This window comes from Ciconia boyciana, chromosome 20 (genome assembly GCF_034638445.1).
Source record: "Ciconia boyciana chromosome 20, ASM3463844v1, whole genome shotgun sequence".
Lineage (NCBI taxonomy): Eukaryota > Metazoa > Chordata > Aves > Ciconiiformes > Ciconiidae > Ciconia > Ciconia boyciana.
The window spans coordinates 5,865,403-5,880,263 of NC_132953.1; the positions used below are offsets into that span (position 1 = coordinate 5,865,403).

At 53.5% G+C, this 14,861-nt stretch overlaps 2 protein-coding genes across 4 annotated transcripts; both read right to left on the bottom strand.

Moving 5' to 3' along the window:
• Window positions 1-177: 177 nt before the first annotated feature.
• LOC140661871 (uncharacterized) lies at window positions 178-3,145 on the bottom strand. 3 transcript variants are annotated; one of them, XR_012045920.1, is made up of 5 exons: window positions 2,588-3,145; window positions 2,122-2,289; window positions 1,750-1,953; window positions 1,400-1,623; window positions 178-483 (listed from the first exon to the last, which is right to left on the bottom strand). XR_012045920.1 is itself a non-coding variant. In XM_072884668.1 (4 exons), exons 1-4 carry the CDS (start codon window positions 3,117-3,119, stop codon window positions 1,610-1,612), a joined length of 918 nt encoding a protein of 305 aa, XP_072740769.1. In that variant the 5' UTR covers window positions 3,120-3,145; the 3' UTR covers window positions 1,244-1,609. The 3 variants fall into 3 exon arrangements, 1 of the variants encoding a protein (XP_072740769.1); XR_012045921.1 differs by having other exon boundaries at window positions 1,720-1,953; XM_072884668.1 differs by lacking the exon at window positions 178-483 and having other exon boundaries at window positions 1,244-1,623.
• A 1,402-nt stretch (window positions 3,146-4,547) lies between these two features.
• Window positions 4,548-9,983, bottom strand: HINFP (histone H4 transcription factor). Its single transcript, XM_072884727.1, has 9 exons — window positions 9,678-9,983; window positions 9,222-9,448; window positions 8,901-9,012; window positions 8,256-8,408; window positions 7,579-7,656; window positions 7,365-7,485; window positions 7,111-7,249; window positions 6,689-6,813; window positions 4,548-5,977 (listed from the first exon to the last, which is right to left on the bottom strand). The coding sequence occupies exons 1-9, from the start codon at window positions 9,838-9,840 to the stop codon at window positions 5,458-5,460; spliced, it is 1,638 nt and encodes a 545-aa protein (XP_072740828.1). The 5' UTR covers window positions 9,841-9,983; the 3' UTR covers window positions 4,548-5,457.
• Window positions 9,984-14,861: the final 4,878 nt, after the last annotated feature.

A 14,861-nucleotide genomic window follows, 5' to 3' on the forward strand; every position in this document is an offset into this window, starting at 1 on the left:
CCCAGAAAGGCTTAGTGGCCAGTGCCATGGGCACATTCAGCATCCATCTGGTCCCCACCTAGGACCTTCCTACAGTGACCTTGACCATAGCTGTGTCCCTATGGTGGCTCACATGTCCAGGACAGTATCAGTGGCAGAGGGAGCCTGTCCTGACTCTGTCATCTATGTCCAGGGCTCCGGGGACAGAGCAGGCAGCAGAATCTCTTTGCATGACTGGAAAACTTGTGTGATTTCCTGTAAACATATTTTTAATTATCCACAGAGGTGCTGCTGGTCCTCCAGCTCCCCTGGCAATCCCATCACACATGCTCCAGACCACCTTCTCCTTCCCTGTGGGAATAAAAATTCTGGCTTTTCCATTGCTGCTTCAGAGGGAGTCAGGGCGGTCCCCAGGGAGCACAAGGCTGTTCCTGGCTGGAGCCAGGTACTAGCGTCAGCATGAATGCAACCCAATGAGCATTGCCTCAGTGAGAAACGAAGAGCCTGTGGGGAGAAGAGCCTGGTCAGAAACCCACTCCTGAGAAGAGAGGTGGCATAGCACAGGGCTACAGCAGTGCCATGATGGCTGCTCCTGCCAAGGGCCACATTAATTTCAGCTGTGCACAGGCTAACAGGGCCCATGGTAGGCAGTGAGAGCCCACAGCCCCAGCTCCCTTCTCAAGTGCCTGGAAGGAGTCATTGTGGGCACACACTCCAGGTCTTTTTCTCCACCTACAGGACCAAAGAGGGCCCTGCTGTGCTCAGGGCACCCCCCTCATATCTCCTCGCCCATCTCGGCTGCAGGGCATCAGCTACCATGTCTCTTTGTGGCCCCAAACTGCTGGCAGAGAAGTCCCTGGGGAAAGGGGCTCTCAGGGCAAGACTGTAGACCCCTGGAAGGAGCATGCCCTGCAGCCAGTGTGTGGACCAGGCCATGGGAAAGACTTTGCACCTGGGAGCTGAGACCTTCCCCACGCCCCAGTTAACTATCCTGGCCCCAGTGCTCCCAGGGAGGTTGTAGGGCAGTTTGTCCCACTGTAACACTTGATTCCTCAGCAATGGGTGGTGCAGCCCTGGCCAGGCTGCTCTGCCCTGCAAGCTCTGCCTGTGGCATGGGGATAGCGGGAGGTCCCACACTCCAGCTCTGCCTGACAGCTGCAGCAAGCACAGAGGGCAGATCTACCTCTTAGGCCAGGGCCTGGCCCGTGTGCAGCAAATACCTGGCAGGGAGAAATCACAACCTCCAGCACAGATGGGATAGACACTTCTGCAACATGCACAGGCACACATGCTACCTCCCCCCTAAAAGGGGATATGAGCCTCCTCTAGGAAGCAGCCAGGCAAATGGAGGCCTAGACACCAACGCCCCCAAGCCCAGCTGCAGGAAACACACTGCAGCTCCCCAGCGCCTGCTGCTCACAGAGCATCCCCTGCCACTGGAGAGTCACAGGATGGGGCCAGGCCCTGTGAGAGAGTGAGTCCAGAACATCTCTCCTCTCAGATGACAGCCTTGGGATGGATGGAGCTAATGGAAGGAGCGCAGCGATGGAGACACATGGCAAAGCAGACATCCAGGGTGGAAGCCTCCCTCAGCATGGGGCTAGTGGCCACAGCCCCGGACGGCCCGGCTCTACCCGGAGGAAGCTGTAAGGAGAGCAAGAGCAGCAGATTTTGAGCTGTTTGGCACCTCCCAGTTCTCAGTGCCAACCCTTCCCACGAAACAGTGAGGCAGGCTCTTACCAAATGTGGGCAGCCGCTACTAGGACTCACCGCACGGGACATGGCAGTCACACTCGCAGACATCGCAGCGCAGGAACCAGCGAGCCCAGCCTGAGTGCTTGGTGACACAGGCTGAGATCTTGATGCAACCACGGTTGAGGAAAGCTCCCAGGTGAGCCTGGGTGCTGCAAGATGAGGAGCACCTCCCAGTAATATCCCGCTCGCTGATCTCGATCCGACCTCGCAAGCAGATCCCTGCAGAGCAGGGCCAGAGCACATCACAGGGTGCCCACTAGCCCTACAGCCCTCTTGTAGCAGGCTAGGGGAAAAGAGAGATCAGAGCCGTGCCTGCAACCCTCCCGCCTGCTCCCCATGCAGGCAGGGTGCCCCCTCGGGCTCAGTATGACACCCAGCGGTACTCACGGAGGCAGGTGGGCTTGGGGGTCCAGTGGCCGTTGGACTGGCAGGCGCTGGCCGGGTCCCCCAGCAGCAGGAATCCAGGCCGGCAGCTGTACCGCACCACTGAGCCAACCCACCAGTCGTTGCCATACACTACCGAGTTGAAGTCCGCTTCGGGTCGCCCGCAGTTCACTGGGGACAGGGAGGTTCCCATGGGCAGCGTGGGGCTAGCACCTTGTGCAGCCTGCTCAGCAGAATGGCAGCCCAAGGGGATGCACCCAGACAAGGTTGTGGGTCCTGGGCAAGGACTAGGGTGCTGGGCAGGCTCTGCAGGTGCCCCAAGCTGTGTCCCCTTGTGGCCCGAGGACCGGGCTGCTGGAGAGATTCCATGCACGTGTGCGTGGCACAAAACCTGCCCTCCCCAGGCTGGCTGCACCAAGTCCTGCAGCCATCCCCAGGGCCCCCCCCGATCTCCCCCCTCTGGCTGTACCTCGGCAGAAGGACTTGTAGCCCAGCCAGCAGCAGCTGCCGTTTCCGCACTGGCTCCTCTTCAGCTCCTTGTGCTTCCCCTTGCAGCCCCCCAAGCAGATGGGCGCTGTGCCAGACCAGTAAGTATCCAGGTCTCCTGGTGCCGCAGGGAGCAAGGCAGAGCAGGGCTGGGCTGGGGGCTGAGGACCACCCTTCCCACCAGCTCCCCAGACCTCAGAGACCTGCAGGGAGGTGGTACAAGCCCAGCAAATGCTCATCTCAGCCCACCCCCTGACCCCTGCTGTGCTGAGGAGTGCATCCACTTGCAGCCCCCAGCTCTTCTGCAAGCCAGCTCCCACTTTCCCTGTGCCAAGCCTCAGCACAGGGACATGACAAAAGTCTTGCTCCCTGCTGGGGAAGACTGGTCCAGCCAGGTGCCAGCAGCTCTGGGGCACCCTGTAAGCCCCTCTTCCCCCAAACACCCTGTTACCTTCTGGGTACTCGCAGGAGACCAGCGTGGCCAGCACGGCGAGGAAGAGGAGGCCCAGTCCCATAGTGCACACTCTGCCCTCCTCCCCTTGCCCCTCAAATCAAAGGCCCTCTCTCTGCTTGCCCAGGAAAAAGTGAACTTAGTTTCCATACACACAGGACAGAGGATGCTGTAGAACATGGGGGAAGGGAGGAGACATTCCCGTTAATGCCAATCCTCTCCCCAGCAGATAATCTCTGGCAGATTACCCTCCCTGGACCCAGTGTTTAAAGGGACAACTCATCTCAGCCACCACAGCCTCACCTCCACTCCCAACAACTAGCACTTGTATCACGCAGGAGCGCCATAGTCCAAGATAATGCAGCTGCAGCTGTGGCTTTGTTAGCAGAGGCCCGAGGCCCATGTGTTAGAAAGAGGGCCAAGCTGGAAGTGCTGCAAATGTAAACCTGGCAGGAGGCCCTTCTCTCAAAGGTGTCCTCAGCCCAGCTCTGCCAAGTACCAGGGAGCAAGGGCCAGACAGGGGCAGGGAACACTGGGCAAGGCCTGGCCACATCGCATGCCGGCAGCCCAGGGATGCTCTCCCCAGAGCTAGCAGCATCCTCCTGCACTGCGTGCTGCCAGGGCTGCTGGGACAACCAGCTGCCTCCTACCCTGTCTCACCTCGAGCACAAGGTGCCCAGCGTGTGGCCCTAGCTGCGTTTCACCTGCCCACGGGAGGCACTCTGCACGCACGCCCCTGGAGAGCGCAGTCTTGAGGTGCAGGGGTGCGCACTGCCCTTCACACATAGATCCAGCCCCAGGAAACGTTCCCACACAGCCTGCAGCAGGCAGCTCTGCCCACTTCATCCCTGCTCCTCACACAGCCCCTGTGTACAGCAACTGCAGAGCATGCTGCCTCTCGCCCAGGGCACAGGCCTAAGGGGCTGCTCTCATCATGCCATCCCAAGGGCACGGCCACAAATCACACCCACAATGTTTGTAATTAGAAAGCGAGCAGATGGCCAAGGGTTTAGCATAAAGTGATTTCCTCCATTAACCTGGAATTCCAACAGCTTTTGCTGAACTGCTTGAGAAAGGAAGCGAGGGGAAAAAATCAGCATCCAGCCCAGGACATCAGCAGGGTGCCTCCCCGCCTCCATACACAGGGCAGTGAGGGCCCGACTGTCACTCCAGGGACACCAGCTTCACACTGTCCTCATCCAAACCACTCGACAAAGGGCAGGCTGGCTCTGCTCACAAGCTTAGGCTACTCTCTATATTGAAAAAGTGACATTGCAGGCAGCTGACATTCATGCCCTAAAGGAGGCAGCAAAAAATCAAACCCGCATCAGGACAGCAGGAAACAAAAGAGTGCCAGAGCTAAACCCGTCCCTTCCAGTGCCACCTCTGGGGATGTAGAACACCACACTCTACAAGGCAGTCACCAGCTGCACCAAGTGGCAGCACGTAGGACAAGTCAAGAGATCCTGGACGTTCTTCAGTGCCCACCTCCCACACTGCAGGCTCTAGGCAACTTGGTCTCATCCCCTCACGGCAACATGCCACGGCTGGCAGGGATGGGGCTGAAACAGACACCAGACACTGGTTGGCCTGGCAGTCTGACTTTTATTTGTCTTGCCAAAGTACACTTTGCCGAACCAGGAGACCAAACCCCAATGTGGGGAGGAAACCCAGGGAAGTACAAAAGCAGTAGGAAGCTTGCAATCCCCAGTGCTGCTGGGTAGCAGTAGCCTGCAAGGGATAGCACCTCCAGCACTCTCCTCCCAGAGATCAGTGCCGTGCAATGGGATCAGTGGTACAAACACCACCAACAGCACCAGCTGAACAACCTAGGAAAGATGATGTGCAGGGAAGTGCTGATGAAGGCAGAAGTGGAGCATGCCATCCCTTGGAGAACAACGTATGGATGGGGGAGAACAGGCCTGCTAAGGGCCACACACCTCCCCAGGGAAGAGGCTTCAGCCACAGTGTCTGCTCAGCACACCATCCAGCCTGGCGAGATCCTAGCTGAGGACCAGGCTCAGCAAGGGCTGACAACTTAGCTGCACAGCAGCAGGGACCACATCACCAGTGAGTGACCAAGAGGGGAAGGCCTGTGTCAGGCTAAGGCCAAACCTCCTGGAAGGGTGGGAGAGGCTTGCTAGTCCCTAATCCCCAAAAGAAGACAGATAACTCTTTCCAGCTCAGATCACCTGACCCACAACTGAGACCTGTCCTTCCCCTCTCCCCATGCTGACCAGAACCAGCAGCCAGTGAGGCTGGGACAGCAGATGGGGAAGTTAGCCAGCTGCATGTAGCTGAAGACAAGCTCAGCCCTCTCCCACAAGCACTTCCCAACCTCCCCCAACGGCACATCCCATGGAGGCCCAAGTTTTCCTCATACAGAGAGGCAGGTGAGCACCTCACACGATCTGGATGCCCAGCTCCTCAGCTGTCTTCTGCAGACGGTCCATGACGTTCTCCTCCAGCTCCATAGCCAGCCCACCGGGTGCTGCCACCTGCTCTGAGGATGTGCTGGCCATGACATAATACACAGTCTCACTCTCCCCGTGCTCGTTGGTCCGGTTCACCACACGGATGATGGGGTTGGCTGGGGTGCCGGGCTCTTGCTCTGACGACAGCGCTGCTCCTGGGAAGGCACTCGGCTGTGCTGGCTCAGGGTTGTCAGCAGAGCAAGGGGCCGGGCGCAGCGGGGCCGCTTGCAGCTCAGTGATACTGTTCTCCACCAAGGGAGCCTCTGCCGGGGCCTCCAGAATGATGCCCTGCAGGTTCCCCTCACCCTCAGACAGCACCACACACTCAGTTGAGCCATCCAGTGCCTCCCCCCGCTTCTCTCTGTCCTTCAGTAGCTGCTCTGTCAGCTCCACGCTCTCATAACGCACCAGCTGCAGCCTCATGTAGCCATCCTCATGTTCTTTGTACCTAAGCAGAGATAGACAGGGGTGATGGAGCCAGTCACACTGTAGCCCCTTCCCAAGAGACAGGCAGCAGCCTGAAGCAGCATCCAAGGAAGGGGCACTACATTCTAGGTTCCAATACCCAGTGCTACATAGATGATACCAGGCAAGTAGGATAAAAACCCTTTAGTCCCTACCCCTAAAAGCCCATCCATGTGGCAGCTTCTGAGCTTTCTGCCAGGCCTCTATCATCTCCCAGGCTCATCTCCTTCCACCACTCTGCTTCACTGGGAGCATTTGAAGTCCATCCTCTTCCCCTCCCAGCTTTTAGGCTCTGGAAACCCTTTGGAGTTTCCTAGAGGGTGCAGCAGAGTCATCTGTCAAGAAATTGATCTGCAGCAGCTCGCTCTAGAGTGGGACACCTGGACCTGGCCCCTGCCAAGCTCAGAAGCATCCCACCAGATGCAGCTGTGATGGCACCACTGCTGCCCTTGCCCCTAATTTCTGACCCACTGCTAGAGCTGCCACCTAGCACTGCTCTGTCACTGTGCCAGATCCCACTGAATGCTTGCTGCCCAGTGCCTCCCAGTTCCTGGGAAATGGGTCTTGAGCACATTACAGGCAAACGTCAGAGACCAAGCACTGCCAGGTCTCTGCTCCAGCAAGACGCAGGATGCAGCTCCAGCTGTCTCTTGCACTAGAGAGGAGGTAGTGAGGAGCTAAGGATGGGCAGTACCTGAAGCGAGGATGCCCCGAGGGCCATTTAAACTGATGTTTCTTCCTGAGGTGGACAGTGAGGTTGTTTCCACGTGTGAAGCACTTGTCACAGACATGGCACTTGTACCGGGGCTCTGAGTCACCCTAAAGGGCAGAGAGAGGGATGTGAATACCCCATGAGCCTGATCAGAGGGCCTGGTACTCACGCATGTGCATGGAAAGAGGAATCAGGTTCTCTGAGAAGACTGACATGACATATCATTGCAGCAGTAAGACAGGAATGCAACCTGACCTCACATTCCTACAGCCCTGGTCAGCCTGGGGCACTTCACATGATTTTAGCTTTTTTCCTCATGCTTCTGTACAGCATATTGCACTTAGTGATTCTCAGCCTCATTGGGGGAGAGTACACAGCAGAATAACCCTCTGCTCCCTTCCCACCTCATGGACCTTCCGGTAGTGCAGTTTGATGGAGCAGAGGGAACGTGCAGTGAAGCTGCAAGCCTCAAACTCGCAGCGATAGGCTGGCTCTTTGCTGTGCGTGTCCAGATGTTTCCTCAAGTCAATAAGATTCTTGCAGCTAAAAGGAAATGATAAGGGAACAAAGCTGAACGCTGTGTAGCACACACACACACACGTGCCTCAGGGTGCCTCTCCATCACCAGTCTGGGAAGACTGAAAGCCCTGGTCCTCACCTGTAGTCACAGTAGTCACACTTGAATGGCCGCTCCTCGCTGTGCCGAAAACGAATGTGATTGCGCAGGGAGGAGGGCAGTGGGCACGTCATGTCACACAGAGGGCACTTGTAATGGTTCACTGTGTGAAAGAATAGGTGGAAAACATTACCACAAAGCAGGGGAGAGCACACACTCTTCAGAGCCTCAGATGGGAGAAGGGACCTTTACTCACCATGGTTCCTCATATGGTCACGGAGCAGCCTCTCTGTGGCAAACCTCTTGGAGCAGTGAGAACACTGAAACCTCTGCTCTGCAGCATCAGCACCAGGGAGAAAGGGGACAGGGTGGTGAGAAAACAGATCAAAGCAGAGAGAACAGCACAAAGAGCAGCAAGTGAGAAAAAGAGGTAGTCCCAGTGGAGCTGGGAACCCTCCTCTCCACGCAGAGATAGCAGACGCTGACTACAAAGCCAAACAAACAAACAAAAACCCACTTGCAAAGACCAATCTGCCTCCCCTTCACACAGCCTCCTTGTACCGCCAGTGCAGGAACTGGGGAGCAACCATTGTGCACACACACGGCACAGCACAAGGGAACTCAACAAGCAAATTCCAGTGCTGCTGCAAGAGCCCAGCTGCTGCCTTTGACTTCAACCCTAGGTCCCTACAGGAGGAACAGCTCTGGCTTGCAGCAGTGTGAGCCCTGTGCAGCCTCCAACCCTCCTGCCTCTGCAAGAAGACACTTCTCAGAGATTCATAAGTGTCTGAGTTCCCAGTCATCAGAGAAGCCAGGCTGCGTCCAAGCACACCCATGCCCTTTACTTGCAGAGAACAGGCAGCTCTAGCAAATCAAATGGCCCAGCCAGAGAAGTGCTCACAACCCACTCCTCCCCTGCTCGCAGGAGCTTACGGTCCAGCGCAGTCTGACGGCGGATATGGTCAAAGAACTTGGTGTTGTTGGCGAACATCCCCCCACAGGTAGGACAGGCCACCACCTTCTCCTGCGTGTGGCTGCGCAAGTGCTCCCGCAGTTTGCAGCGCCCCTTAAAGGTACAGTCGCAGTCTAAACAGAAACAACAGAACGCCATTAAGATCCTTCACACATGGGCCACGATCCACAACCTGACTGAATGGCAGGCTTCTTGCTTCTGTTTTGACTAGCAAGGATCACCTCCCTGCTCCAAAAAGCCCACAGAACAGGGTCACAGCAGGATGGGATCACTAACGTACAAATGGCACGGGCCGCCCCCACAGTGCAAGCAGCTAAGGCAATTGCACAAACACAGGAGAGAGAAATTATTGAAAAAATTAAACTGGAGCCTTTTCTTCTAGGTACTAATTAAATATAAATGAAAAGTTCAATATTAAGCACTCAACTAGATCCCCTGAAGGAAATTCTACAGGAATATTTCACTGTTAGGACCATGCACACATATTTTTGAAGTTCAAGAGGCTCTCTGAAACCCTGCCAAGAAGTGTAGAGTTCTCCTGTACAACGTTTGCAATCCAGTCCTGTGCAAAGCTCTCTAGAGAGGCCTTGCATGCACCCACTAACCTTTCCAGCCACAGAGGACCACGTGGTTCTCCTTCCCTGCTGCCTTGTACTCCGAACAGAAGCTGTGATCCTCCACGTGCCGATAGAACCACTCGGGATTATCAAATGATCTCTGTTGGGGAGCAGGGACAGACAGAACAGGTTGAAAAGATCAGCACAAGCTGGCCCCAGCCAGAGCACAACAGATGCTTTCGCACAGGTACAAACACAGCCAACAGGCAGGCATGCAGGTGAGCTGCAGGACAAAAGCAGGTCTCCTTGCCTTGGCTGCTACATCGCAGATAATACAAAGGAAAGCAAAACGGGGTCCCCTGTTCTCACCTCACAGTACTCCCACAGACACAGAAAGTTCTCCTGGATCTCAGGGATGATATTGCGGCTCTGGAAGTCCAGCTGGCAATGGCTCACATCTGACTGGCTCTGCAGGGCCCGCAGCCCCCACTGCTTCAACTTGGTGTGGTAGCAGTGGAAATAGACGTGGCGAATGAGGTCAGCTGAGCTCTCTGGGGAACAGAAACCGCATTCCTGCCACAAACACGTGTATTCCTCTGCAACACAAACAGGAGATATACAGGCCATAATGGTCTGATGGAAACTCTCCAAGTAAAGCTCAGGATCCCGCAGACAGAGAAACACCACGGCGTTTTTCATGCGATTCCAGTCCTGCAACAGGCAGCGCTGCTCTCCTCAGGGAGAGGAAGATTCTCTCACAATGAAATATCTCAGAGAAGAGGGAGGGCTCACGAGCCGCAGTGGTGGAGGCTGCTAGCTCCTTACCGAGAGGGTCCACCTCGTCCCGGTGTTCCCCGGGAAGGTGCTGCTGCAGGTGCTGGGCCACATGCTCGCAAAACTCCTCCATCTTCGAGGCCACGTAGGTGCACACCTCCCACTCGCACTGCAGCACCAAGGCCTCCTTGCCGCCAGCCTTGGCAGGCGGCATGGCCGGGGCCGCCGGCCCTGAAGGGCAGGGCGAGACCCAAGAGCTCCCCTCACCGTCGCGGTCACCCACTGCCCGAAACCGGCCCGGGGGCTCTCCCGCAGGCCTCGGCGAGGGCAGAGGCGGCCCCGCGCTCCCGCAGCGGCGGCCGGGGCCGGGGCTGAGCCACCGCGGCGGGCCGCCGGGCCCAGCGGCACCGAACCGGCGGGCGGGACAAGGGGGAGCGCCGGGGCGCCGGACAGAGCAGGGCGCGGGAAACCGCCCCGCTCACCCTGCGCCCGCCCCCGCCCCGCCGGGGGGCGCCGGAACCCAACGGACCGCGCCCGCCCGCCCGCCCAATAGCAGCCGCCCCCGCCGGGCCGCCGACCTATCCCCGCGCAGGAGCTGGCTGCGCGCGTGCAGCTGCCGAGCGGGCCCGCCGGGAAGCGGCGCCGGCCCACAAAGGTTCCCAGGCCGTTTAGAGCTGACCCGCGAGCGAGGTCCTTTCGGATCACCCGCGGGACTAACTCGCGTTTGGTTTGGGGAAAGCCGTATCCCGGGAGCCGGGACCACTTTTGTTATTATAAGCTTTGGCACGGGACCTGGCTTTGCAGTGGTGGAGCGCCAAGACCGGCACAGGCTTTGCTACTGCCACATACGTTAATTTCTGGTGCCTCCAGAATTGTTCCTCGCGTAAAGAAGAGAGTCCTTGCAGCGCGGAGACTGCAGTCAAAATCCACACAACTGGGCATCCCGGCCAAGCGCCGAATACAAAACCCATCAGTATTGCAGTCCCTGCTGTGAGATAATGCAGCGTATTCTCTTTACTCAGTGACGGGAAGACAGATTGAAATGACAGTTTGAATTAAACCAACGTACACCGACTACTACATCTGCTGTTTCAGGCTTCTGTAACACAAAACAGAGACATGATTCTCAGAAAGTTTGCTTTCGCACAGGTAAATGTCATGCTAAAACCAAATGGGATTGTATAAGATGTGCCACAAAGCATGCCTTGCCAATACACAATTGCTTCTGTAACTCCTGTCATACACGCCAGCTCTCCCCTCTGATGTGAATTGAAAGTACATGCCCAAATTCACAAAATTGTATAGAAAAATCTGAGTCTGATGCTTTTTCAAATGAAAATGTAAGGTAAGAGATGGATCTCATCTAAAAGAAGGCTGGCTGAGTTTTATTTTATCTCTGTTTAATTGTTTTCTGCAGGATCTGTTGTTTTCAATGTAATTATTTTGTAATCAGTACAGAAAACATCTGGACTGGTTAGACAGTGCAAAGATATTAGCTTGAATGGGGCTGGGATTTAACTTGTATATCCTAACCAAGGTATATAAATATCCGGCACAGAAGACACAACTATCTGGGAAGCCTATCAGGAGACAGGTGGCAAACCGAGCCTGTTGCTGACAAAGCAAAGACAGCCCTCTTGTGTTGCAACTTTACATCTGCCCACACTTCCCCCACCCGCCTGGTGCTTCCTGCCTGTTCTATTACCTGTCGGCCAAATCCAGGACACCTGTGGGTACCAGGAGGGGGTGGCCAGGAATGGACGGGCCAAAATAAGACTTGCCTTTTATAAAAGAGCGTGTATAGATTCTGTATACAGGAGGTCAAGTCTTCCATGAGCTTGACTGTATGATGTCCTCTTGGTCCTGAGCTCTGTGTCTGAGCAGGCAGAACACCCGAGTTGTTCTGCAAGTCAAGAATATTGGGACTTATTCAGGGTGTTATTTCAGCTCTGCCTTTCCCCACTTACCTCGGTGACCTGAGCAGATGCAGCCTTTGCCAGCTGCTGCTCTTTGCATTTTATTTTTCTCCTGAAGGAAAAGAATAATTACACTTAAAAAAACCCAATAGCCTTCCCCAGGAAGGCAGTTCACATGACAGGCCAAACTCATCTCCAGGCCAATGCTGAGGAAAGCACATGGAATTACAAAGAGGGACAGATTTTACCTAATAGACCCACAAGCTGGCAGCAGACTCCATAAGAGGAGAAATATTAAATTATGAGGAACACATTGGCGCCAGTCTTGTCCCGCATATGTAAGATGAGCACACCAATACTGCACACCAGCCCACTCTGCTTGTACACTAAACAGTCCAGAGATCATCTGCCTCACCACAGCCTGTTGTCACCATATTGATAGGTTGTGCTAGCCATATCACAGGGAAAATGGCTCTCTGACAGCAAATGCGGATATGTTTCAGAACTAGGATATAAGCTATGGTGCTTAAAGAAGAATTTAAAGGCTTAACTCTGCTTCTTGTTTCAGATATTGCAGAAACAGACTTGGTACCATTTGGAGGCTGGGAACAGAGGAATGGCTATAGCAGGCCTGGACAAAGGTCCCTTTAATCAGGTTGCAGCAGCAGTGTAAGAACAGGTCCTTTCCTGGCTGCTGTTTCCCCTCCTGGCACCTCACTGGAGACTAACCTCAGACTTTCAGAAAGGGGACCACTTGCTTGATAATGGAGAGCCAAACCCTGGCCTCCCCCCTAGGAGCATGTGGGTTTGCTAAAGGATGCTCCTGCCAGTCCCATGCGCACGCTGTCCCTGGCTGAGTGTTACCCCTCTCCCCGCAGGTGCTAGTGGATGCCATGCAAAGCCTCCTGGGTTCGCAGTGTCCAAAGATCCAGTTTCAATTGTGTAATGCACAAGCTAGCCTGTGGGGTCCCAGAGAGACAGTACTACTCCCTGAGTAAGGCCTGCTGTGTGCATCTTCAACAGCACACGTGTATCTCACACTTACACACAGGAAGATGCTCTTGTCCCAAGCCTTGTTTTTCCAGCCAGGTTCCTCACTTGTAAGGAGATGGCCCATCACTGCAAGACTTACCAGCCTTTCATTTTAATCCAATTTTTTTCTGTTGGTAAACCTCAGCTCAGTTTTCATCCATGAAACATCAGCTCAGACAGGAAAGAGAGTCTTTGGGAATGATCCACACTGACCATGCAAATTGGAGTGAAACACACATCAGGAAATTTGCATTTAAGCAAATCCCAAATGAGGTATTGTGGAGACATCACTAAATTGTAGAAAACATATTTCCATCAGGCTCAGCTGGAACTTCACCAGTGGAGTATGAGCACTGACTTCACTCTGCTCTGGGAAGCTCATGACGAACAGCCCTTCTCCAAAGTCCTGCAGAATCTGAGAGCTGGAACTTGTTAGCAGTGACAACAATGGAAACAGGTGAGTTTCAGCACCTTGACTTTTCACAAGCATAAAGATGCATCTTCATGGAAATATCAGGGAAAGAACATACCATGCCATCCTTGGGCTCATATTAAAAAAAAAATCAGAAAGAAGAATTGTCTAAAATCAATGTGTGGCATCTTTAATGTCCCAAGAATTTAATAGTATCTATTAGCATGTTCCGTCTTCTCTAGACTGAATTTATATTCCTTCACAATGCAATATTCTTCCAAAAGGCAGTTAGACCAAAGTGATGTGAAATATGATTCAATTTACTTGAAAATGATATAAACTCGGGCCTAAATTAGCATTTCCTTCCCCAATGCTGCCAATAGCAGAGTTACCTGCAGTTTTAATAGCTCAGCGTCAGATCCTCCTGAATAACTCACTGAAAGCAACAGGTTTAGTTATGTGAGGCTGGACTGCTAAGTTAAAAACAGGATTCGAGGACAAAGCCATTACATGGCTTACTTATAAGAACTTGAGCAGAAGAATAACTGTCAGTATACGCGTGGAGTAACTTCAATAGCACAGCATCCATGTGTAAAAGTAAGGAGGTGTGGAAGTGTTTTTCTAATGTATTTAGACCATAGTAAAGATGTCAGGAAAACAGGACTGCAGAATTGCAGAGCATCAGACACTTGCTAGAAATGGTCACAGAGAAGCAAGGTCAGTTAATACAAAGAGGTTGTAGGATTTGGCAATATCAGACTGCAGAATAAAAGAATAAAAGCTGCTCACAGCTTTTCTGGTGATGCTATTTTAGAAATATCCCCATTCTGAAAATTAAATATAGGACTGTCTCCTTGGCTTCAGTCCTCTTCCAGAAGTTCTGTGCTGAATCAAGGCCTGAATCTTCAACTGGATGCAGCTAGCAAAGGCTGCATGAGTTATTGCAAGTATCAAACCATGATGGAGCTCAATGAACTGTGCTATACAGTTCAGACTTTTCCATCAAATTGCAACACTTATCTCGAAAGGAACTCTCATGCAAAGATGCAAAGTTTCCAATGCAGAAAGTATAGCTGTTTCGGCCAGTTATACCTGCTCTGCCACAGCTTTTTAGCTCCAGCTACATATGCATACCAGGTACCTGTGCTTCCAACTGCTCTCACTCAGTAAAAACAGCCCTGAAAAGGGACTACAGGAGGGAGATTTCTTCCTTGGGCCAAAGAAAAGAGCCAGCCTCAGTATACAAATTCCTCTCAGCTGCAAGAGTTGATATCCATTTCTGGCTGTGTCCTGGCTTGTCCACAGATACTCACTGGTTGATATGCAGACTCAGCATTCACCTCTATTTTGACTATTTTGATCATAAGCTTTTTGGGGCACTGTCTCTTGCAATGTGTTTGCCTTGTGCCCAGTCTTGGCTAAAGTCTCTCTGGTTAGTACTCAAACACCAAAACCAAGTTACAGTTGCCCAAAATTGCAATTGCTATGGCCCAACAGAAAAGATTTGGGGTAACCCCAAGCCAGCACTGAGATTCTGTGTTGTTTAAACCCTCTACTCTTCCCTTTCTAAGCTCTCCATGTGTATGTGCACCTGGGACACAGTGCCACAAGAATGGAAGTGATAAATGGAGCTAATGGAGCTTTTCACATCCTGAAAAGCAGAAGGGCAAAATGATAAATCACAATTTTAAAGATCAAATACATCAGCTGTGGAATGACTGTTTATGTTCCCTTGGGAGAGCACGGCTGCGTGTTTTCCAAGGGATTAGCTTCAAAGTTAAGTTATTCTCTGGAAGATTTCAATAAAAGTCCATATGGACAACTCCTCCCTGGCTCCACAGGTGCGAGCTCTCTGTTCAGGCACAGCCTGCTAGC

Bases quoted from the DNA above. Each gene is read 5' to 3' on its own strand.
- LOC140661871 (XM_072884668.1), bottom strand. From the start codon at position 3,119: ATGGGACTGGGCCTCCTCTTCCTCGCCGTGCTGGCCACGCTGGTCTCC. The intron at 2,290-2,587 runs GTACAGCCAGAG...CCCTGTCCCCAG, and splicing joins CTACAAGTCCTTCTGCCGAG to TGAACTGCGGGCGACCCGAA. The intron at 1,954-2,121 runs GTGAGTACCGCT...CCTGCTCTGCAG, and splicing joins CCCCAAGCCCACCTGCCTCC to GGATCTGCTTGCGAGGTCGG.
- HINFP (XM_072884727.1), bottom strand. From the start codon at position 9,840: ATGCCGCCTGCCAAGGCTGGCGGCAAGGAGGCCTTGGTGCTGCAGTGC. The intron at 7,250-7,364 runs GTGAGGACCAGG...ATTTCCTTTTAG, and splicing joins TGTGACTACTGTGACTACAG to CTGCAAGAATCTTATTGACT. The intron at 5,978-6,688 runs GTACTGCCCATC...ATCTCTGCTTAG, and splicing joins TCGGGGCATCCTCGCTTCAG to GTACAAAGAACATGAGGATG.